At 37.0% G+C, this 24,210-nt stretch overlaps 3 protein-coding genes and 3 non-coding genes across 8 annotated transcripts in view; all 6 read left to right on the top strand.

The window, feature by feature from the left end:
- Nucleotides 1-332: 332 nt before the first annotated feature.
- lrrc58a (leucine rich repeat containing 58a) lies at nucleotides 333-4,430 on the top strand. The gene is made up of 4 exons (XM_065295401.2): nucleotides 333-979; nucleotides 2,758-2,886; nucleotides 2,976-3,253; nucleotides 3,453-4,430. The coding sequence occupies exons 1-4, from the start codon at nucleotides 525-527 to the stop codon at nucleotides 3,644-3,646; spliced, it is 1,056 nt and encodes a 351-aa protein (XP_065151473.2). The 5' UTR covers nucleotides 333-524; the 3' UTR covers nucleotides 3,647-4,430.
- A 676-nt stretch (nucleotides 4,431-5,106) lies between these two features.
- Nucleotides 5,107-5,178, top strand: trnae-cuc (transfer RNA glutamic acid (anticodon CUC)). Its single transcript has one exon. It is a non-coding gene; the product is annotated as a tRNA-Glu (tRNA).
- A 1,804-nt stretch (nucleotides 5,179-6,982) lies between these two features.
- trnae-cuc (transfer RNA glutamic acid (anticodon CUC)) lies at nucleotides 6,983-7,054 on the top strand. Its single transcript has one exon. It is a non-coding gene; the product is annotated as a tRNA-Glu (tRNA).
- A 116-nt stretch (nucleotides 7,055-7,170) lies between these two features.
- trnae-cuc (transfer RNA glutamic acid (anticodon CUC)) lies at nucleotides 7,171-7,242 on the top strand. Its single transcript has one exon. It is a non-coding gene; the product is annotated as a tRNA-Glu (tRNA).
- Nucleotides 7,243-8,342: 1,100 nt separating this feature from the next.
- Nucleotides 8,343-13,596, top strand: stn1 (STN1 subunit of CST complex). The gene is made up of 9 exons (XM_065295400.2): nucleotides 8,343-8,621; nucleotides 9,613-9,708; nucleotides 9,899-9,976; nucleotides 10,929-11,096; nucleotides 11,299-11,419; nucleotides 11,529-11,679; nucleotides 12,194-12,319; nucleotides 12,950-13,022; nucleotides 13,345-13,596. The coding sequence occupies exons 1-9, from the start codon at nucleotides 8,486-8,488 to the stop codon at nucleotides 13,500-13,502; spliced, it is 1,107 nt and encodes a 368-aa protein (XP_065151472.2). The 5' UTR covers nucleotides 8,343-8,485; the 3' UTR covers nucleotides 13,503-13,596.
- A 1,427-nt stretch (nucleotides 13,597-15,023) lies between these two features.
- The window catches only part of sh3pxd2aa (SH3 and PX domains 2Aa), a 149,137-nt gene continuing 139,950 nt past the window's right edge, over nucleotides 15,024-24,210 (top strand). For all 3 annotated transcript variants that reach the window (XM_065295397.2, XM_065295399.2, XM_065295396.2), the window contains exon 1: nucleotides 15,024-15,542. In XM_065295397.2, coding sequence (XP_065151469.2) covers nucleotides 15,471-15,542 — 72 coding nt within the window. In that variant the 5' untranslated portion in view covers nucleotides 15,024-15,470. The remainder of the gene's footprint in view (nucleotides 15,543-24,210) is intronic.

Raw genomic sequence — 24,210 nt, 5'->3', positions numbered from 1 at the left:
ATTTTCCCCTCACAAATTTCTTTTTATTACTGTGATTTTTCAATGAAAAGAATAAATCTTAATGGCCATAAAATGGAAAAAAAGGGTGCCTCGTATGTGTTTTCTCACTCATTTATCAATGGATAACAAAGTAAAACATTTTGTATTTATTAATGCAATCAATAATCTTTCATAATACAAGTAATGGGCCGTACTGAAGGTCTAACGTTTATGTAAAACTGGCACGTGCAGCGTTACGCAAGAGTCTTGAGAGCAGCTCACATCATATTTGCTATAGCAGAATAACCAACCACAGACTCCCGGAGGCGTGACAACTAGTAAAAGTCCAGATAAAACCATGGCACCGTTTTATGCAACTCGGCCACTGTTTCCAGTTGGGACCGTCCATACATAACAACTCTTATATGTGTATGGATAATAAATCCGAGGAGCTTTGATTTTGCATGCTGTGAATAGCTGCTTTTGCTTTACTGTAATTTATTTAACATTTAGTTGATTATTTTGCTCACTATATACTATACGGTATGGCGCGCTTCTCAAGCATGGATGACAGGTGCGCGGTTTTAAATCTGTCGCGTCTCCAACTTGACGACACGAACTTGGATCATATCGTGGACAGTAAACGCAAACAAATCCAAGAGCTGCATCTCTCTTACAATCGTTTATCTCTTCTCCCACCTTCTGTCTGTCTTCTGTCCAACCTGGAATATCTGGATATCAGCAACAATGCGATCACATCGATACCAGAAGACTTCATACGATTAACAAATTTAAAGACGCTCGTGGCGAAAAACAACCTTCTGGATGAATCGTCGTTTCCAAAGGGGTTTGAATGCGTGCACGTGGAAACGCTGAATCTTAGCGGGAACAGATTTGGGGACATACCCATGCAATTTCTCAAACTCACCAGCTTACATTCACTCTCACTAGGAGGCAACAGACTGAAGAGCATTCCTTCCGAAATAGAGAACCTGACCAGGTATTTAAATGCATACAGGGTTAAATCGTAAAGGATATATGCACAAGTCGTTCTCTTAATAACCCTGCAAGCTAAAGCAAAATTTAGTTATTTATATAATCATGGTTTTACGATTGGTTGAAAGTTTAAAGTATGTGAAGCCCCCTCCGATTATGTTCCTTCTAGGAACTTCTGTTCCCCCTCGAGTACAAGCGTTTCTGCTGATAGCGCATGCGCAGGCACCTAGAACAGCTGGGTGTTTTTTATTATGGAATAGTATATGTACAGTTTGTACAAACTTATACAGCTCACAACAATTATAACTATAAAATAAACATTAAAGGGAAAAAAACGGAAAGCGAGAAGTAGTATAAGATTGTGTAAAGGGGAACAGACATTCACAGGGGAACAGGATCGGCTGTCACCCCTCATTCAGTTTTTTTATTTGGCATTAGAAAGATGTATATTATAAAGAATACAAACACTATTAAGTATCTTGATTTTTAGTTGTTAAATCTCGTTTTAATGCTTGTTTAAGTCTGTAGCCTATAAGACCCCCTTGAAGTTTTTTTTTTTTTGGACCACTGCTTGAAAAAGACTTCTTGGATCAACTGTTTCAAAAGTACACAGTGTTACATAGTTGAATGCTTTCCCAGAACCAGGGTGCTTGGTGGGGTATTTGGAGGATTGAATAGCATATAGCAGTGGTCTCCAACATGGTGCCCGGGGGCACTAGGTTGCCGGCATGGAGTCTGTAAGATGCCTGCCAAAGCCCATTCTATTAATAGCCTCAATTTTAATATTTATATATAACACATTTTAGTTTGGCTTCTTTTATGTATGTCACATTTTGAACTATGATAAAAAATATAAACAATTGAAAAGAAATTGAGGAGACTATATCACAAAAGTAGCCCTTGCATTGTGGTAGCCTTGCTCATGGTAGCCCTGGCCTATAGCATGGGTCTTCAACTGGGGGTCTGGGACCCCTTGGGGGTCCCTGGTTGTATTACAAGGGGTCCTCTAAATAAATATCTTTTTTGGAATATGGAAATTAGGCATCCAACAAAATGCATTAATAGGCTTAAATAAAATTTAAAACTTGATTAAAATTTAGGTTCCCACAGTAAAATCTATTCAGTTAATAAAAAATGTAATGCAGTATGTTAGACATATGTGACTGTGTATACCAAAAATTATAATTTTAAGATTGTAATGTAGATTTGTAATGTATGATTGATTTGTAATGTATGATTTAATGTAATGTAACCATCATGTACCTGCTCCGCCTCTCTATCCATTGAGGGGTCCTTAGCCTTAAAAGGTTCGAAGACCTCTTGCGTATGAGAGAGAGCAACAAAATTGGTTTTATGCAAATATTACACAACAAGTATTTGCTCTTAAGTTAATCATTTCATCCCATCCTGAATTGTTAACATTAGATGTTTAACTTAAATCCTATACTTTGAACTTCCTTTTTGGAGAGGGAGTTTTATTTTAGCCTTCATTGTTTGTATTGGTCACTACTACAGTTTAAACACTTCCAGTATTACATAAGACATTCGGTTATCCTGTTTACAGTTTCCATAGTTAAGCGTAGGTAAATATCTAAGTTTAAATATCTTCTGTTTAACCCTGAGTAGTTTACCAAACACATTTCCTTATTAAAACATTCACAAGGACTACCTAAATGTCCCAGGAGTATGCAAGGCATTATCCTTTCTTCTTCCCTTTTATAGTTTAGCCTTTGCAATGTAAAATATTACTGATTTGGCACTGCATACACTTTTTTTGTCCAGTTTGGAGATGCTGTATTTGGGTGGGAACCTGATCTCATCGATCCCACCTGAGGTGGCTAACCTCACCTGTCTGAAATATTTGGTTCTGTGTGATAATCGCATCCAAAACATCCCGCCCCAGCTCAGCAGGTGAGATTGAACTCTTTGTACCGTTGCACTTCTCATATCAGAAATTTAATAGCTTATAAAATAAGAATAATATGTCTTTGTCCTTTCAGATTGCACTCCCTGCTCTCCCTCAGTCTTCATAACAACCTGCTGACCTTCCTTCCTCGCGAGATCCTCAGCCTCGTTCATTTGCAGGAGCTCAGTCTCCGTGGCAACCCGTTGGTCGTGCGTTTCATCAAGGATATGACCTACGACCCTCCGTCCCTGATGGAGCTGGCCGGTCGAACCATCAAATCCCAGAACCTTCCATACCTTCCATGTGACCTACCAGCCAATGTTTTCCATTATTTAAACTTGGCTAGCGAGTGTCCGAACCCGAAGTGTGCAGGTAGGGAACCACAAAAGCTGTGCTTACTGTTTTTTTATGTAAAGAAAGTTTTGTAAAAATATAACTTCTGACTTCATGAGACTTTTTTTTAATTTGCTACAAAAAACATCTCATACCTGGCAATTGCCCAAATTACAAAGATAAGAACTATTATTTAAGTTGTTTGTAACATGTTTTTATTTGTTTACTATTCTTGCAGGTGTTTACTTTGACTCGTGCGTAAGGCACATCAAGTTCGTGGATTTCTGTGGGAAGTATCGCCTGCCGCTCATGCATTACCTCTGTTCTCCGCAGTGTTCCTCTCCTTGCAGCTCGAACCCACAGAGTGAAACGGAGTCAGAAGATGAGAACAGCGTACCCCAAGACAGACTGCAGAGAGTGCTGCTGGGATAGGGCGAACCTCCACAAAGACTTACCTCTCATATGATTTCACTTTAATGAATGTTTTTGTATGAAACCTAAAAGCAAGGCCGTCGCTTGAATTCAAGGGCCCTAGGCAACATTTCAAAGGGTGGGGCCTGGCCCCCCATCCACCCAACAGTGTAAATATGCCAAAGAAAATCTTCTCACATAGGGCCTGGGACAAAGTTGTTGTTTACCTTGCCTAAAAGTGTTAGATTTTGATAGTGTGTTAGTGACTTAACCAAAAAAAGCACTGGTTGTTAGGTGTAAACTGTGTTAGTCTAATTTTAGTTTTTTTTTACGTTTATATTTCCCTTGTGGAGTTTAGAGACTCTCCCTATTTTCTTTCAAAAAAGCCTTGGGATATTAAACTACTGTTGCATTGCTTTTTAAACAGTGTTAAGGAATCTGCTACAGAAAAAATATGAGGTACAGACAAATGTCGAACAGACTGTCTTGCTATTCTGCAAAATGTGATCAATACGTGGACAGTTACTCTTTAACCTTTTCTTTATACTGACAGTCAGTCTGCCCTAACTCGTCTGTCCAAAGTTCACGTTATAGACTGTGATGGTGACTGAACCTAGTCCTATTTATGTTAAGATATAATCCTTGGAAATATTTATGTCAGAATGATATGTGCCATACACTGACGTATTGCTAAACCTGTATAAAGAAGCTGTTCTTTATACAGTCTGTAAAAGAGTACATAATGATCTGGTGAATGATCTTAATAGTAATAAAACAAAGATAGTGTACTTCAAAAAGATAACTGATCTGTTTTCTGAGTTTCTAATGAGTTATCATGCCTGTCCATCTGACCTTTGGGTCATACAGTCATGATAATCATTCATTTGTAACAGTATTGCACAATGCAATATGGGTGAATGAATATGGCTTTGTCTGCGATTTTTGGGTCAGCGGGTTCAAGTCAATACTTGGTAGTTGAGTTTATGACCAATTCATATGGCGTCTGCTCACACCTGCTGTAGCTATCACTCTTTCATCAATTGTTTATTACCGTTTATGATGTGAGTGACATGACACCAATTGCACTATTATGAGAAACGTGTCCCTCTGGAATAATAGTTGCGTTTACAGAAGAAATACTGTTACTGTATAATGAGTCACACCTTTGATGCACAGATCTAAATCAGGACTTTTATAAACATGTTGAAAGAAATAAGAACGACTAAGAGTGATGACACATGAGTTTTGATGTGGAAAGAAACAGTAAGAGTACTGTAAACTCAAACCTACTTGAGAATGTTTAATGCATATTTTACATATTTTATCGGGGTATGGTTAAACTCAATTGTGTGCAACCAGCTCCCTGGTGGTCTAGTGGTTAGGATTATCAGCTGTGTAACAGGCAATTTGGAGAAGAATTTAAGCAGGGAACTTTAAAGTGGGGCACTACCTGTTGTGAAATCACTTTGACCCTCAACATCTCCCTGGTGGTCTAGTGGTTAGGATTCGGCGCTCTCACCGCCGCGGCCCGGGTTCGATTCCCGGTCAGGGAACGCAGCTTTTATCAGCTGTGTAGCTCATGGGTCTTCAACCGGGGGTCCGTGACGGAACTGCAGGGGGTCCGCCAAATGATGTTTAACGACAAGCTATTTTTTGCTTAAAACGTAAAATATATGTCCAAAACGTTACATGTCTGTTTCACGCGGTTCAGATTTAAAGCGCTAATTCAACAGGCAAATGACACCACACCGCGTCTGCATTTTAAATTGTGACAAAACTATCGCTCGATTTTACAAAATGAATAAAACGCGCGCCGTGATGGTGCTTTGTGCAAGATTCATAGTCGGGTTGAAATCCGCCTCTCAAATAGTTTCCCCAAAGAGATGCGCTCGGACTCGTTGCATGTTGTTCTCCTGAGTCTGATATGAAGCTATACAGAAAATAAACCTGCGTTACTTAAACTCGTGACAATGATGATACACGAGAAAGGCAACAGACCTCAAAATCAAAAGTAGCACAACCTCTATCCCCTCCAGAATAGACCATTCACCAGTCTTTGTGCCATTCACCATGATCAGTCTTCTTTATAAACTGAAAGCCCTTGTCCAATTCACAGTAAAATGAAAATATATTACAATCCAAATACCTTAAAATATTATTATTAATTTTAATAAAATAAATAAAATAATAAATAAAATGTATTATTATTATATTCATTAGAACAAAATCTACTTTAACAAAAAAATTATGCATGTTAATATAGTATGGCTATATATATATATATATATATATATATATATATATATATATATATATATATATATATATATATATATATATATATATATATATATATAGTGTGGGACAATATGGTTTGTTTCTATTTATAAAACAGTTCTTGATTCTGATTGGACATCAGTTGTACTTTACTCCACTTTGCGTTGTGCCTAATATGAAAAGGCAGCCTCTCGTACCTTACTGCTTACTTAAATATCTCTGTTTTACACATTTAGTATTAGGGGGTCCCTGCTCCATGCCTCTCTCATCTAAGGGGTCCCCGACGCAATAAACGTTGAAGACCCCTGGTGTAGCTGATAAAAGGTCCGAACCCGGGCAACGACGGTGAGAGCGCCGAATCTAACCACTAAACCACCAGGGAGCTGTTAGGGTCATATTTGATTTCACAACAGGTAGTGCCCCACTACAAAGTTCCCTGCCTAACTTCTTCTCCAAGTTGCATATTAATAGTCAACTTGGGGTAAAGTTAAGCAGGGAACTTTGGTGTGGGGGACTACGTGTTGTGAAATCACTTGGGACTCCAACATCTCCCTGGTGGTCTAGTGGTTAGGATTCGGCGCTCTCACCTCACTTTTCTGTTCTGCACGTTCTTACCTCAGAGACATCATAGAATCTATCATCACCCCCCAATTCCACCAACACACCCCCAACATCGCTGTCAATGCGGCAAATGACATTGTCAATTGTTTTAATTTGGGGCTATCCTTGTTATTGTCTAAATATTTGGGGTAATAAATATTAAAATAAAGAAAATGGTGTTTTTTTCTCATTTATTATTAATAATATCAAAGGGATCTTTTTTTTCATTAAAATTCTGAGCAAATAGGAAAAGCACTCATGTAAATAACAATATCCCTAAATTATTGTGAGTAGTGTATTTACTTTATATTAGTCAACATAGACAAAAATTGTGCTGGGAACTTTGGTGTGGGGGACTAGTGTTTGCGAAATTACAATTGAGTGTAGCTAATAGACCTAGTCAACTTGGACAAAATATGTGAACAGGAAACTTTGGTGTGGGGAACTACCTGTTGGGAAATCCTATTCAATTGCAGCAGGTCCCTGGTGGTCTAGTGGTTAGGATTCGGCGCTCTCACCGCCGCGGCCCGGGTTCGATTCCCGGTCAGGGAACACAGTTTTTATGTACAGTGCAGCTAATAGACCTAGTCAACTTGGACAATAAATGTTAACAGGAAACTTTGGTGTGGGGAACTACCTGTTGGGAAATCCAATTCTAACCCAGCAGCTCCCTGGTGGTCTAGTGGTTAGGATTCGGCGCTCTCACCGCCGCGGCCCGGGTTCGATTCCCGGTCAGGGAACACTGCTTTTATTAACAATGTAATAGTCAACTTGGACAAAAAGTTAAGCAGGGAACTTTGGTGTTTGGGGACCACTGGTTGTGAAAAAACCTACGACCACGACCAGGAAACGCTTTCTTCTATAAAATGCATTACATTTACGATGTAAACGTTTACGATGTAAACTTTCATCAATTTTGGAGTATTCCTACTAGGACTTGATTTGCAACGGAATCGTAGCGCCACCGTATGACGAATTTCTTACGTTGGATTTTATGTTTTCTAATCTATTTCTAACACAACGGGTTTGCACATGCTTCGATGTGTTTCCTTAAGCAACAGTAGGCCTACAGATTTTCAGAAATAATTGTAAAGTACTTATTGCTTATTATTTCTTCCAATAAACATTAAAATGCCTAAAACGTTAGACCAAGCAATGGCCGCTTGCATCCGCTCCTGTGCTACGTCAGCGGCGCCGCCATATTGGATGTGGCACGAGGAGCCTGCAAACAAAATTCTATGAATAAGCTATTAAAACGATAAAAATGTGTGACATATTAAATATTATTTTTTAATATATTTATCCTAATTTTAATCCTATTAATATTTTAATATTATTTTATGACCTATCTCTTTTCTTTCTATCTCTTTCTTTCTTATGATCTTAATGTGATTTTTATTGGAGTTCCATGACATTTTTCAATGTTTCTTATATCTTAATGTAAATGACTGAACCATACTTTGTTTGACATTTTAAGACTGATTATTTGTCATTGTTTCTTGTATTTAAAAATCGCGTTTTCTGTCACTTTAACTCCAACATTTGCAGATATAAAACATAGACAAACAGAATATAGCAATATATAACAGCACTACCATAGCACGGAGTACATGAAAGTCTTCTCGCCTTACAGCTTAATTCTCCCAAAATAGGGATTAATATATGGGTAGAAAAAAGTTTAAAATACAAAACGAGATATTAATATAATATAAATATTTTATCTTGCAGTTGCTAGTTATGCCATTTGATAACTTGCTGGAGCGGCACGTCACGTGTTCTCATCAATATTAATGAATGAAGCGTGCCCTGCAACGTGCGCAATGAGTGTACTGCGCAAGAGCGGAAAAACACGAACGCGCTGCTGGCACTGTTTTGCAGCAACTTCTTCAAGCCCAGTATATTTCAAATATAACTAAACAAGATCCTTAATCCCCCAAAAAACAGCAAAACAAAAATGCATTTCATTACGGTGTGTGCTGTCTGATGGCAGAAAGCTTCGGAGCAGCTGATTGCGACGAGTTACCGTCTATGCTGTGGGGTTTAGACCCCGTGTTCTCTGCATACTCCAAACTCTACATCGTAGACATCTTACAGATGAGAGAGTCCAGACAGGTGCCGGGTACGATAAAAAACACAATTTAACACTTTACTCACATACTCAAAGCCTATAATACTTGCCTAAAAGTGTATATAAATTTAGCTGCCATTTTTGTACGGCATACTTTTTAAATGAACGTTAGTTTTATCACATTGCACATTTAATGAGTACTGAAAATATTTTTATTAAACCTATTCTGGTCTTATACATATATATACTATATACATATATAAACTATATACATATGAGAGAGCTGTACTATTGTAGATATGCATCCTCTGCTTACATCAGTACTGTATTTCCTTTATATTTGTGCTATGGTACATATACATTATCATATGTATCATATACAATACATTATTAGCACAGCTATACTGCCCTACAAAGGCTAAGTGCAGTAACTACGCAAACACTGAAACTGAGAAAAATGCCCTTAAGTTTTTTACATCAGCCAGTCAAACATGTCACTGCAATTTTGGCACACACGTTTCTCCTAAATGGGACAAAATTGAATCAGAAGACTTTTTCACAAGACACAACAGATCTCACAAAGCCCATTTCAATCCTTAAAGGTGCAGTGTGTAATTTTTAGAAGGATCTCTTGAAAGAAATGCAGAATAATATACAAAACTATATTATCAGTGGTGTAGAAAGACCTTTTAAAATGAACCATTATGTGTTTATTACCTTAGAATGAGACATTTTTATATCCATACACCGAGGGTCCCCTTACATGGAAGTCGCCATTTTGTACCGCCATGTTTCTACAGAAGCCCTTAACGGACAAACTTTTTTACTAAGTTGTCTCCGACGATGAAATGTTTGTCTGGTGGTGGCTATCGTAGCTTCTCTATGCATTTCAAAAGCGAGGGTTGGGCAGTGGACTGAGCCATTGGTTGCAATTGCTATAATTTACACACTGCACCTTTAACTCAATTTTGACCAAATGCGTAGTTACTGCCCTTTGGCTTTGTAGGGCAGTATAAAACTGTAATCTAATAATGTCTCCTAGGTGTTTATTTCTACAAGACCCACCCAATATTCCAGGTGGATGTACTGGGGACGGTTGTGTGCAAGCGGGAGAGAGAAGATTTCTATTGCTATGGAGGTAATAACAGGCAACAAAAGATGTTAACACATGGCCAAGTAAAGTGTAGTCAGACTAATGAATACATTGCTTATATTTAGCATTGCTGCCTAACATAGTAAGAAATGGCACTTAATAAAAATGTGAAAAAAAAAAAGGATTATATAACCTGGTTCTTATTGGAGCCTGTCTATTTATGTTCATCACGCAGTGGATGATAGTACTGGTGTTATAAACTGTCTTTGTTGGAAAGATGAAAAATGGAGAGACCAGGGAGAACCAACTACAGGTTAGTTAAATAATGTATTGAAATAATGTTAAATTCTCAGTTTTGTGTGTTAAAATAATGTTAAAAAGATTTTTAATATACAGAATAAATAAATAAATAAATATATATATATATATATATATATATATATATATATATATATATATATATATATTTGGATTTATTTACTAAAAATTTAAAATGGGGAAAATTGTCAAAATAACATTAAAGATGGAGTGTTTTCAACAACATCTTGAATACTGTAAAGAAAACAAATCCAGATTCATTTTTCAACAATTCAATGCTAAAGTTTTCCATGTATTTTAGGAACCATTCAAAATTTTTTATTTAATGGAATATTTTTCATGTGTCTGGTCATGCTTTCAGTCTTTTACATTGCTGTGAGTTTATGTTACTTCTGAGGTTTGCTTTTCTAATTTTTTTCACGGCTGTATATAATACATCATGTAGGGGTAGATAAAGACTGATCTCACAGAAAGTCGTGTTATAGGCACAAAAAATTAGATTAATTTATTAGTGTTCATGGCACAAATTTATTTTTTTTCCTGCCTAGGGCACAAATGTTATTTTCGTGTCACTCGCACAAATTTCTATAAATATTTTTTGTATCTGTGACACACCTTTTTTTTCCATTTCATTTTATGTATTGTTTTTTCATAGTTTTTTTCTATTTTCTTACCATTGCTGCTTGGGGTTGGAATCACTTTCTGTCACATTTTTAGACATCCTAACCCAAACTCTAACCCCAACTCCAGGCGAGAATAGTTTTAAAAGGGGAAATTCATGCGAGTGACATGAAAAAGACATCCGTGCTCAAGGCTTGAAAAAAAGCTGAATTAATAAATTAATCAAATTTTCGTGACCCATAAAACATGACTTTCCGTGAGATCATGTTGGTTAGATCTGATGTGAATTTCTCCCTTAATCTTCACATCAACTTAATATTTGGTAGGCAGAGTTTCCAGTGTATCCTCTGGAGGTTTTTGCGTTGAAGATGAACTCAGACGACTGAAGGAGGCTCAACGGAAAAGCTCCATCCTGGAGATCGGAGAGCTGCTCAGGGTGCGAGGGGCCGTCAAAACCTCCAGGGGTCAAAGGGAGATCAAGGCCTCATCCTTCTGTAAATAGACGTCCACAATATGTCATTGGTTACAGTGTGAAATCTAAATATTTCTTGTTCCAACCGGAACCTGTAGATGGTTAATGAATTCCTTATTAACTAATCTGTGTGAAAAACAAACAGACTCAAATATAGTAACTTTTTGTCTTGTTGTATTTGCTTTTCTTTTGTTTGTTTTTGTGTGTGGGTACGTGTTGTGTAGATAAAGTGGACGACCCTGTGATGGCCGTGCAGATCTCACGTATGCTGGAAATGCCTCAGCTGTACAGGACTTGCTATGATAAGCTGGCCCAAGTACAAAGTGAGGAGCTAGGTGGCAAACAGTAAGTGAGACAGATCTGTTTGTCTGTTTTTGGGTGACTTTACAATCCAGCGATATGTGTGACCCTGTCTGTGAAATCCAGGCTAAAGTTTCATAATCTTTATTTACAGATCAGGTGGTTCCTCAAATTTCCAGTATTTGGTGTCTCGATCAGTTCTCACCCTTAAGGAGTTTCTGTCAGAGAAAGAGGTAGCAAGATTTCGACCTTATGACGTGGAGTTTCTCTTGCATTCATTGGTCCAGAACGCTTCAGCAGAACAGGTACTGGTTCTGACCCACCACTGAACGTTGGAGACATAGGCAAAGGGGACAAGATAAAGTAAAAACCTGAATGCATAATGCTATCAAGAATCTGTCCTTGTTCAATGTCACTACTCCTGGCTGGGCTGTAAGCGGATATAACAGCCAGGAATAACGTGTGGTAGGCACGGCAGGGGAGACCGTATTGCAATATTTGATGGCAGCGGGCGGGACCGATCGTCTGTAGTGCTTTTATGAAATCTCCTCTGAGATGCTGCTAGTCTGGAGATTCAAGGACAGCAACATATTGTGATGAGAATCTCATAAACACCTTTCTTAGTCGAGAACATAGATAAATAGAGTATGGCTTCAGTATGATAAATATTAATAAAAAAATATTGACCTATAAATAAATATTGACCTTTTTGTTTCATTATATATACTTTACATTGAATCGGAATTTTTGAATGACATGAAAGTAATTCATTTTAGGGATGACCCATCGAATATAAATTTTTTTTCTTTTTGTCTAAAGGAACCGGATCAGCCCACAACGTCATTTCCCACACAAATCCGAAATCTTCTGAAAGAGACCCTGGGCCTTCTTCAGGAAGAGGGGAAAATTTTCCGCAAAATGCGAACCCAGGATGAAGTCTACAATGTATGTAAATGCCTCAGAAAATATGTCCTTTGTCTGGGTCTTTCTCAAGGACTTTTTCCCCCTATAAATTAGGTTTTTTTCTCCTAGGAGTTTTTCAACCACTAGGGAGTCAGCTGACATTGGCTTAAACTAGAACTCTTTTCTATACATTACATTATTACTACGTTTGCTAGTACGGTTTAATCTTAGCTGCTGTACTCTGCTACTTTTGTTGTCCACTGATTTTTGTGTTTTGTCCTGCTTTTATTAATGTAAAGCTGATTTGAAACAACTGTTAAAAAGTGCTATAGAAATAAAATTGAATTGAAAAAAAAATTTATATAAATGTATATATGACATTACCTAAGCTGCTAGTGTTAACTGCAAATGTCATACAGTTTAATGGTTGGATATCTGCTTGGTTCCGGACAAGCTGACTATTGCAGCATAAGTATATTACCCAGACGAATTATGTGAATGCTTTATTAAAGAGATATGTCTTTAGTTTAGATAATATTAAATTCCCATTAAAGTGCATTACATGAATGTGTTTTTAACTGAAACCAGAATGTTACATAACAAAGAAAGCATGAAAAACTATGCTTTCTTTAAATCTTTTCATATATTTTCTTATTCCATTGGCCTCTCCAGGTGACGGAACAAGACAAAGATCTCCACACAGTGATCAAAGACATTTTACGAGTGGATACCAAAAGGGAAAAATGTATGTATTTTTGTATACTAGTTTTACATACTAATTTTTGAAAACCTTGATTCTGATTGGCAATTACTTCCTGCATTATGTTGCATACTTTTGGTTGAGAAACTGCATTCCCATGCAACCAACATCTCTCTTATCTGCTCTGGCTTTCTTCTCACGGAATAAAACAATTGCAGCTTAAATCTATATGTCTATTTATTTATTTATTTGGTAATTTGCCTTGTATTAAGCAGGTTAGTGTACAGTCAACCAGTCATTATGTGTCTGTTGAACAGCACCCTGATGTGAGGTTAAATATATAAACACATATGTCACTGTTTTGCAGATACTGAGAAAGGATGCCACATTCTGCACATATTGTCCAGTGTTAGACAGCGCTACAGCCAAAACATGAGTCGTGAGGCCCTGGAGGTGGCGCTGAAGTTTCTGGAATGCAACAGTGACATAATCAGCACAACAGAAGCTCACTATACTGTTCTGTAGCATCATTTCTTTAAACATTTAAAGCAATCATGGCTATTCCCAAATCCCTGCTGGCGCATAGAACATTAACAGTTAATAAACTCTCTTGAAATGATTGGATTCAGGCTATTTATTGTTGCCAATTTAACCTAATTTATTTCACAGAGAGTATTTGAACGTGTTTCCCTGTGTATATAGTCTTGCTTGACTTATGAAGTATTATGCGTTTAGTGCAAAGGTCATGGGTTCAATTCCCAGGGAACATATAAAATGTACAGCTTGAATGCACTGTAAATTGCTTTAGATAGAAGTGTTTACAAAATGCATATATGTATTATATTGTTTGTACAAGAAGAAATATATAAATAAATATATAATTAAGAGCAATAAAAAATATAAGTCTAAGCAAAAATATAAAGGTTCAAGGAATAGTTCATTCAAATGTAAATAATATTTTATAATTAACCTCATGCCATCACAGATGTATGAATTCCTTTCTTAAGTCAATAACAATATAATAATAATAAACTTTATTTTCTATAGCACCTTTAAAAGAACTATCTCAAATCGCTTTACAGAAAAAAAGGAAACACACAAAATAAGAACATACTATCAAAATAAGTGAGTTAAAAAATGATTTAATTTCAAACCTTAAAGTTGTGCACAAACCAAGCATATTAACATAATAATAACAAATAAATATTTTCGATTTTCCCCCACATACATAAACGCGCACGTAACAACTAGTCGCGAGATTTGCGAGAACCAATGAGATTCAACGTCGTCAAAGTGCGCGTTGATCACTGTTTCCATGGACACCCGATTTTGAAACAAAAATAATAATAATTTACAGACATATTGTTTCGCTTCAGAAGACATATAAACTAATTTTTTGATAAATGTATGATTTTTTGGGGTGCTTTAATGTTGGTTTCATATAATATGACAACACTGTAACTTACATTTTTTTTTTTGTATAAAATTCAACTCAAAAAAGTAAAACATGGGTTAAAAGAACGCACGGGTGAGTAAATTATAAGATTTTTTATTTTGTGTTTGAACTTTTAAACAGTCCGTTGTTGTAAATTGTAGTTCTAGTAAATGGCCAATAGAGGGCGGCGCGAGCTATTAAATCCGCTACTGTCCATGCGCACATCTATATCTATGCCGCTTTCTGTTCATTGCATCCTCATTGGCAGATGCCGTGTATCTATGAAAAAGATATCAAATCTCAGGCCTTTTCATTTAAACGGTGCCCATCATAATGTGAGATTATGCCACAGATGTGGAGTTTATTTAGAAGCTTGCGATAATTATAGACCGTGTTTATATTTAGCGTGTTCAGTTTGTTGCTTTATATTTTTCAATAGCTGCCCTCTAAACGTTTTAGCCCAGACCGAAAGAAACAAACAATGCCAAATTGTCTATTATCAACTGAACGCTCGTGTTTTCCTCCTCCTTGAACTGCAACAGAGCCCTTGTCATGAAGCCCAACCCCACTGCCCAAATATCCCAGCGTGCGCGCGCGCTTCCTGCCGAGCATTGACTGCGCTCTCCAGCGAATGGACCTCGCGGTGAATGCGCGTCCCGGCGTTAATGACGCGCACCGCTCACGTTTGACGCGAACCCCCTACTGATTCCAGGTAGACTACAGTAGTCCACACAAAGGATACGCGCCAATCCTCAAGAAGTGTCGATTCGGATTCCACAACGAGAGTGTTAAACGCGCCTCAATTCGGATTCTGGGAACGCGCGATGGATATGAGAATTTGCTTGCGGATTTAAGTTATACACCGTTGTTTAATACTCGATCTTCATATCTGTGTTACGTCAAGCAAGGGTAATAAACGGACCGTCCGGGGTGCAACGATCGTGCACGTTCATTGAAAAAGAACAGTGATATTATTCGCGCGCACGCATTCGTGACTGTCCTGCGCGCAGGGAATTTATCCCCGTCTCGGCATTTGATCGCCAGGCTCCTCTTTCAAAATGCAGTTTCGGACAGTTTTGGATGTAAAAGTCGTGGATGTGGAGAAGAGGAGGAATCCATCCAAACATTACGTGAGTTGGCTACGTTTCAATCGCGCGTCTTCCTCGAACCAGCTTTGCTTTCTGTAGACAGTAGATAGAGGGATCTGGTTGGCTACAAAAAAACGTTTGTGGGGTAATTTGGACGAAATCACGAACATGAGTGTCATCGGTACTCCAAAACTCTTTATAATATGCGTTATACATAAATGCATATATATGCATGCACGTATTATGTGTTTATGCAATGTGTGTCAGAGAGTTAGCGGTTATTGGTGACGTTGTTTTGGTTATATCAGCTGACGTCACAGATATAACATCAGGGGCATGAAAGATCCGCTGTAAGGCTCTTACTTTCATTAAACTTTTATGCATGTTGCCCAGAGTCACACCCCCTTTTGGGCAATTTAGGCCATAACTTCAATGACAGATTTCTTATAGTTTGGTGGCTTGGAGTAGTACCCATATATGGCTGGAGTACAAGCATATGTATCCCCTGCAAAAGATGGACTCTGGGGTTTGTTTTAAATATTTATGGAACCATGTCTAGCAAGCATATATGCATATATTATGGATTAGCTATAGAGCAGCTGTATATACATTATAGATAGTACGTTGGGTGACTTTTACATAGTGAAAAAAAAGAATTTTAAGATTTTCTAGTGTTTGCTATGTTACCCCTTTTGCTTTGAGCTGGCATGGCCTCCACATGTTTGTGCATGTCCATGTTATCCCAGCATGATTTGAGAGCATCTTAAGAGCCTTAAAGTAGCCAGGGAATGCAGACTTTTGCACAAGTGTTTAGAACTTGATCAGTGTACTAAAACATCTTATTTATGTCCAGAAAAACATGATGGAAAAAAAGAGAAAAAATCCCCTACTTTCAGAAAAATGCTACAAAAGCTGTCACAGGTCATAGTATGGTACAGATATGTACTTTTTGATGTACTATTATGCACCCTTTAGGTACAAAGGTGTACTTTATGAAGAGGCACCACTAGGGTTGCAAAGGAAAATTTCCAGAAACTTTCCATGGGAAATTTATGGGAATTATTTGGAAATTGAAAAAAACTATATCATATACAAACATAAAAAAAAAAAAATTGTTTGGTCTTAAGCAGACATGCATGTAAGTTAATACAAAGTAGAATACTGATACTTATGGCACTTTGCTGCTGCGTAATTTCGCTCTGCTAAGTCGCAAAATTGCATAGGTGCATGCAGATGTGCGCAACGAGGATCTACCACCACACACTGCAAGGAAAACACTGGTATGGTGTTCCTGATTCTCAACCTGTGGAGGTTTTTGACATGGGGGGTACTAAAAAAGTTTCGGGTAAAACGTACTGTACTCAAAAGTAAGCTGACCCGTCCCAACCCGTGGGGTACTATCCTTAGGAAATCAATCTAATATTAGTGATTCATTTCAGGGGGGTGTCGTTTTTAGACACTATTTTTGTAAATATTTTACCAAAATGTTTTTTCAGTCAGTGTGTTTGTCTTTACAATGGTATAACAGCACAAGGAAGTTTTAAACAAATTTCTGTAATTCCTACATGCAAAGATGGACATTTTGACATTATTTTGTCTGCAGGGGTGTGTCCTCATTGGCCCTTCAGTAAGCAGTAGAGATGCATAACGATTAATCGCAATTAATCTACAGCAGAAATAAAGTTTTTGTTTACATCCCATATATGTGTGAACTGTGTATAATGATTATGTATATATAAATGTACACACATGCATGTATAATTTTAAGAAAAATATATATTTATATATTAAGTATTTATATATAATATAAATTATAAATAATTATACAAATATACACATGTAAACATTTCTTGAATATATACTGCATGTGTGTGCATTTATCTATACAAATATATTATACACAGTTCATGTAAACAAAAACTTTTATTCTGCTATAGACTTATCGCGAGCAGTGCGCATGGGACTAAGGAATGTGCGAGATAGAAATTCAACTGAATTTGCATAAAATAAATCTTGTTGTTTTAAGCAAAATGATGCTGCATGATTTTTGTTAAGTTCTCTTTTATAGGCAACTTTAACATTAATTCCCATATTCCTGTTAACTCTTTCCCTGCCAGCATTTAAAAAAAAAGTTGCCACCCAGCGCCAGCATTTTTCATAATTTTCACAAAAGTTTAATGCCTTCCAGAAAATGTTCTTCTTTAAATATATAAACAAACAATATATCAGATTAAAGAACAGACCCTCTGCTTTCAAAAAACAAAACAAAAAAAAAACGTTTCATCCTACCTTCATTAGTTCTCTTGTAATCACCTCTCAAACACGGGTAGGTTTCTTCAAAAACACCCAGTTTTTAAGCAAAAAGCTGAGATAATTCCATTTTTGTGAATGACTTTTGATAGAGATCAGATGCAGAGCGATCTTTAAAACATACACTGACTTCTTTCTCTTTCACGTGAGGCGCTACTTCCGGGTTGTATAAGTTGCGGAAGTGCGCCACCTGGTGGATAATAGCGGTATAGCTGAAAGACGGAAAATCTCGTCATTGGTGGGGAAGCGTTTTCTCTTAATTGACGAGATATCTCGTCAATGGCGGTGAAAGAGTTAATTCCTATATATTCCCGTTAATTCCCATGAAAAGTTTCCATTCTTGAAAATGTCAAGTTACAGCTTTTGTATGTTTTTCTGAGGGCGTATTTGCTTAGCATACGTGCTACGTCATACAGAAAATTGGTCCTGGTTATATGTAAGTTATATTAAGGTAAAAAAAACCTCGAAAAATTAATCAGCCAAACTATCTTAGAATTAGTTTGTTTACCATGTTGTTCTATCTTCTAACCCTAGTGAGCTACTGAACTGTTCTCAGATCAGCAACATTAATGCAACATCACCCTGCCATCGCTCACTTTACCACAAATTCGTCTCTGCACTCTCTCCAGGGAAAGCGAGACGTTGGAATATGCATGGCTTTGTCCCATAGGCTCACACATTCTCTGGAAAGAGAATAAAAAAAGAAGGGCAGTTGTTAGGTCTCATTAGCAATGTTTGTCAAACAGCTGGCTATGCTTTCCTTATGAGAAAGAGAGGGAGAGAAAGGAGGAGGGGAACTGTGAACCTACATGCTCTTGTTTTAATCCCCACAAGTAGCCTTGACTTCCTCTCTTGAATGGAAGCTTGGCTGTATTTAGAGACGCAAGAGAACTCTTTTCCTATCCTATTTGAGACAGCATTACTAGCTGATCTAGGATCAGGTATGAATGCAGTGGCAAAACCGACACTCATAATCGCTTTGGACAAGAAGTCTAGGTTTGTCATCATTAGTCAGCTGACAATTTACGAAAAATGGGAGTCATACAATGGAACACATTTTATGTTTCCAGACAGGAAGTTAACACACAAACACTCCTCCAAAGGTGGACACCTTTTTCATAATAAAAAAATAATGTGTCACATGCTTTCTCACACACAAGGTTCTCACCAGAGACCCACAAGTCGAAATCTGTGTGACTGTTACACAGAGCCGTTTTGAGACTATCCCCAGACAATCTGCTGCTGTCTTGACAGCTTTTGTCTATGACACATTTTCTTTGCTACTTCCATCTGTTAAATTACTGTCATAGGCCACAACAAGAAAATCACACCATGACATGCCATGGCGAGATTGTTTGTTGCGTAACGTGGCCTTCAAAACACTGTTATTGGCTGCAGAACGTGACTGAAGCCATGAACTCTACGAGAAAATAACATTTCTGTCATTATTAACTCAATTTGTCAGTAAATGAAAGTATTTGGTGGACAGGTGCTGTTGTTACACACCAAAAAGAATAACAATGCAGTGCAAAAGTTGTCGGTTTGGTCGTTTACACGACGACAGCGTTTTGGGATCCTAAAAATGGAAACTTTTGAAGTTTTTTGATAATGAAAATAATTACACTGTGGGCTTACCATCATTTATCAGAATATCTTCTTTGTCATTTATCACAATATTTCCATACTATTTGTTTTCCTACTATGGAAGTCAATGGTTACAGCAGCTGTGTGTTTACCATAGGGATGTTAACCGATGACCGTTTGACCGATGGTTGACCGTATCAACGTTAACCGGTCAAAGTTGTCGGTTGTTGGTTAAAAAAAGGGATCTGTAAATTAGGCTATTATAGACAGTGGACTAAACCCTACTACAGTTAGTCATCTCTTTCTTTCCAAGATCTTTTTGTGTGAAGTGAACAAATCCCTCATACTCAGTTTTTCATAACTGGTCTGTTTGTACTTTATAAACCAATAAAAAAAAACATTTGGCGCGAGGTCACTGCGTTTGGTTTCGCATGCTCACAAGGTTTGCGAAAAGTAAATGCTAAAGGCTATTTTTTGATAAATTCCTTTATTCGAAAAGTAAATAAAATACAGCAATAAAATAATTAAAATTAAAGTCTCTCCTGGTTGTGTTCCAAATTATTAACATTTATGTCTTTTAGGCTAACAGTAAAGTGCAGAGTAAGTTTTGTTTCTGTAAATCCTCAGCCATGATTTTAACCACTTTATTAAGTTTTGCTTTGTAGAAAGCATTTCTTTAAAGTGAATTTCGTTTTGTATAAATTGTATCTTAATTTTAATAAATGTTTCATCAACCAAATGCATGTATTTAATAAATAAAAAGCAAATATAGCAGAGTATATAATTACCGGTCCGTGCATGAAGGCGCCGGCATGGCGCGTTCACTTGCATTGCATTGTTAATTAGAACACACCTCATCATAAATAAATAAAACTCAGCGTAGGCCTACAGTATATGGCTCATACATTAGCATTAAATATCTTTGCTGCATTTGTTCTAGAAAACACAGTGCGAGCTGCTTTGGCCGGTGGGTCTTTTACACATTCTGAAGGTGCCCGTTTAATCCATTGGTTTTATCGTGTTGCAGTCTATTAGGCAACATTCCGCATAAGATGGGTTTAGATTTGGAAATACATTACATCTACATTTCAGTGGTAACAGAAAAGGTGATGATGATCATCCTATGTCTTTATTATTACTACCCCAAACTAAAGCGCAGTCTCTTCTGAGCTGTCATTTTCTTAAATGAGCCGCGGCAATTTTCAAATGAGCTTCATAAATGCCTTTATTTTCAAGTTCAACGTGATCACCTAGTACCTAAACTAGGGATGGGCATTCGATTAAGTTTTCTTTGTCGATCGTCGGGAGAATTAACGATCGACTATCGATTAATCATTAATATTTTTATAATACAATTTGTTATTTAACTTTTATACTTAAAAAATGCAATGAATACAAATATACAGCGTGTTTTTCCTCGATGAGACCTTTATTACAAGATCAACTTGTGGCAGACAGTTAAACTATGTTTCAAACATATATGTGCGTGCATGTGCGGTGCTCTAAAGCAGCGGAAACTGCAGCTGCGAGCCAGCGTTCGTTGTGGTTCTTAAACAGAGACCTCATTATTTCCAAAATAAATAAAAAAACAGATTCATGTTTAACATTAAATTAAACAAAAAACATAATACTTAGATCTGAAAGGTTTTGTCAAAATGTAACCCAAAATTATTCAAGCCAGAAGAAAGTGTAAGATATTAGCCTTCCTAACATTAGGCTATAGCAAATTAGGCTACTTAAAGCCTCGTGAAAAATAACTAACTTAAGTAACTCGCCTAAAACTTCTGCACCAGTCTACTGATTTTTTTTGAGAAATAAAAGCATTTTTGGGGGTCAGACGCGACCGCAACCCATGGTGACTGTCAGTCCAGCCGCCACCGAAAACAGCCTCTCAGAGGAGACTGACCGGGATGCACAGGTACCTCAGCGCTAACTTGGCTTATTCCGCATACAGAGTATGTGTGAAACAGCGTGCGTTTTGTGAGCCCCATTCACCATTGTTTAATTATACTAACATAGTCTTTTAGTTTTTATTTGTTGTAAAACAACAGTAGACACAAATTTACTATGGTCTCCAACTCCACAATATACCATAACCATGGTATTTGTAGTAAAATTGCGGAAATACAAATCTTTTTAATCTGCAAAAAAAAAAAACATTTTCACAATGATAAAATCATGGCTAATTTTCCTAAGGTAGTAATTACAAAATTATATATGTTTGAAAGACGGAGATGCGCACCTGTCAATCTATTACATAACAGAGCGAGGCCAGAGACAAACGTGCTCATAAACGGGAGTAATATGGAATAATGTGTGCATCTTTGAATAACTGTAAGTATACATTTCTTTTAAATATATTTTGTCATATAAAGTTTTGAGACATGGTCTAATAATGCTTTATTCACTTTTATTGCTCATTTAGACTTATTGTGCGGGTAACAGCGTTTTTGACGCATTTACCTCAGAGATTATTTTAGCAATATTGCTTTTTTCCGGTAATAATAATACAATTTATATTTCAATCCTGTTTTATTGTCTGTTTATTCATTTCATTATGCTGTTATGTTAATGTGAGGATATTTATTTGCCATATGAAACGTGCCGTTATATGAATACTTTTGTATAATATTCAAATATATGCGGAATAATGTGTGCGTCTTTGAATAACTGTATGAATACAGTTGCTTATTTTTGTCATAAAGTTTTGAGAAATAATAATATTGTGAGGATTTATTTCCATATGAGACGTTTTTTGTCGTTGAATACTCTCGTTTATTATTTGGAAATCATATACATACATAGTAGGAAATAATGTGGAAGGGTAGACTTGCAAAGTTACTCTGCTTATTTTTATTTATGATATATGTGGAGATAAATAAAGCATTGCAAAACTGCTGATTTGATCCATTCAGATCCTGACCACCAGGCTAGAGATTTTAAACATCCTTAATCCACATTTACTAGTCTGTCAAATAATATCTAAAATATATTGTTTTGTGAAAAAGAAATGATGCTTTGTTCTATTGTTTATGCGGAAAAGTGTTCACAGAAAGTGTCAATCACATGAACGTTTTATATGCAGAATAAGGCACTGCAACGGGTGCTTGACGGATTCGCCGCACACATACGCAAACGCACTGCATACGGAGTATTTGTGAAACAGGAGTTAGATAAAAAAAAATGCATTCAATTAATTGATAACAAATTAACGTCATCGACGAAATTCTTAACAATCAATTATCGATCGTCGATTAATTATGCCCATCCCTAACCTAAACTATTTCGAAACTAAGCACGGCGCTGCGTTTGCGGGACTAATGTTTCGCGCTGTAGGGGATTTAAAAAGTGTTGTGAGGTCTGTGTGTGTGTGTGAGCCGGAGGCAGAGCGCAGAGTGATGCGAGTTGCGAAATTGCAGGCGCGGCTCGAAATGGCTGTTATTTTAAATAGCAGAGCATATTTTAAACTAATAGGCCTATCGGTTAACCGGTTTCAACTGGCTAATGAGGCTCGGTGGCCGGTCAAGAAAATTTTTCGTTTTCGCCATCCCTAGTTTACCATAATTTATCAAAATATCTTGAATGACATCATTAAAATTTTTTGGTGAACTATACCTTTAATTACACTGTAAAAAAAGATTTAAAAAGTAAGTTACCTGGTTGACTTCAAATTTTGAATAGATTTGACTTGAAAATATTAGTTGACTCAAAATTTTATGGCAACCAGGTAACTTACTTTTTTAAGTTGAACAAACAAATCTTGTGTGAGTATAACCAAACCAATAATGGTGGCCTACAGTACTGTGTTTGTTCTGCTCCAGATTCTGAGTTTATTAACGCTTCTCCAAAAAAGTTATCAAAATGTTTGCGTTTTTATAGTCACTAAGTAGTAATAATCGTCCATCTAACCTTGATGCTTCACTGTCTTGATTGTTTTTATCTATCGCTCTATCTCATATGTGCTAGTGATAGACCTATATATCGGCCGGCCGATATATCGGGCCGATATTTGCGGGGTTTATGTGTATCGGTATCGGCCGATATGTGGCTGCTGTGTTCGCCGATTTTTTCCGGCATTATTTACAGACAGAATGGTGGAAGCCGCAATTGATTCCAGGTCATGTGACTAAAAACAACCAACCTTTCCATGACAACATCGAAAGCTCGGCCTAACAGCTGATCATAGCTGCACAAAGCGGGTTTTTATTTCTCATCTATCTATCTATCTATCTATCTATCTATCTATCTATCTATCTATCTATCTATCTATCTATCTATCTATATATATAGTGCTAGAAATCAGTATCCTTTGCTGATAGTTCCTCATCATTGTGGAGAGTAAAGTTCATGGTTCCATAGCACCCTCACCTGTTTTTACTCTTTGTTAAATATAGTTTTTTAAGTTCAATAAATGTTTCTTTTTTAAATTGAGACATTTGGCGTCATCGTGACATTTTTATGATGTAAATTGAGTGAGGAAAAGCAGTATCGGCTCAAAAAAATCAGCAGCCTGTATCAGTCATCGGCTAAAGCTGATGAAACAAAAATATGCATCGGACCTAAAAAAGTCCATATCGGTCGATCCCTAACATGTGCACAGGCTCATAGTGCTTCTTTAGAGGTCGTTCACATGTCGTACCTAAAACGCGTGGAAAACGCTAGGCGCATAGGTTCTTGCCACATGACCTGCAGTTCGCTTGCAGCATCCTGAAATGTTTTAAATCGATGTGGTGTGGACTCACCTGTAAAAAAAATACCACGCTCCTACATTTGATGTAACGAACTTGAGAGCGCAAAAGACGCGATATGTGAATCA

The sequence above is a fragment of the Paramisgurnus dabryanus genome, chromosome 4, assembly GCF_030506205.2.
Source record: "Paramisgurnus dabryanus chromosome 4, PD_genome_1.1, whole genome shotgun sequence".
Taxonomy (NCBI): Eukaryota; Metazoa; Chordata; class Actinopteri; order Cypriniformes; family Cobitidae; genus Paramisgurnus; species Paramisgurnus dabryanus.
The sequence above is the reverse complement of the archived record's forward strand: the minus strand, read 5'-3'. Positions and strand labels throughout refer to the sequence as shown.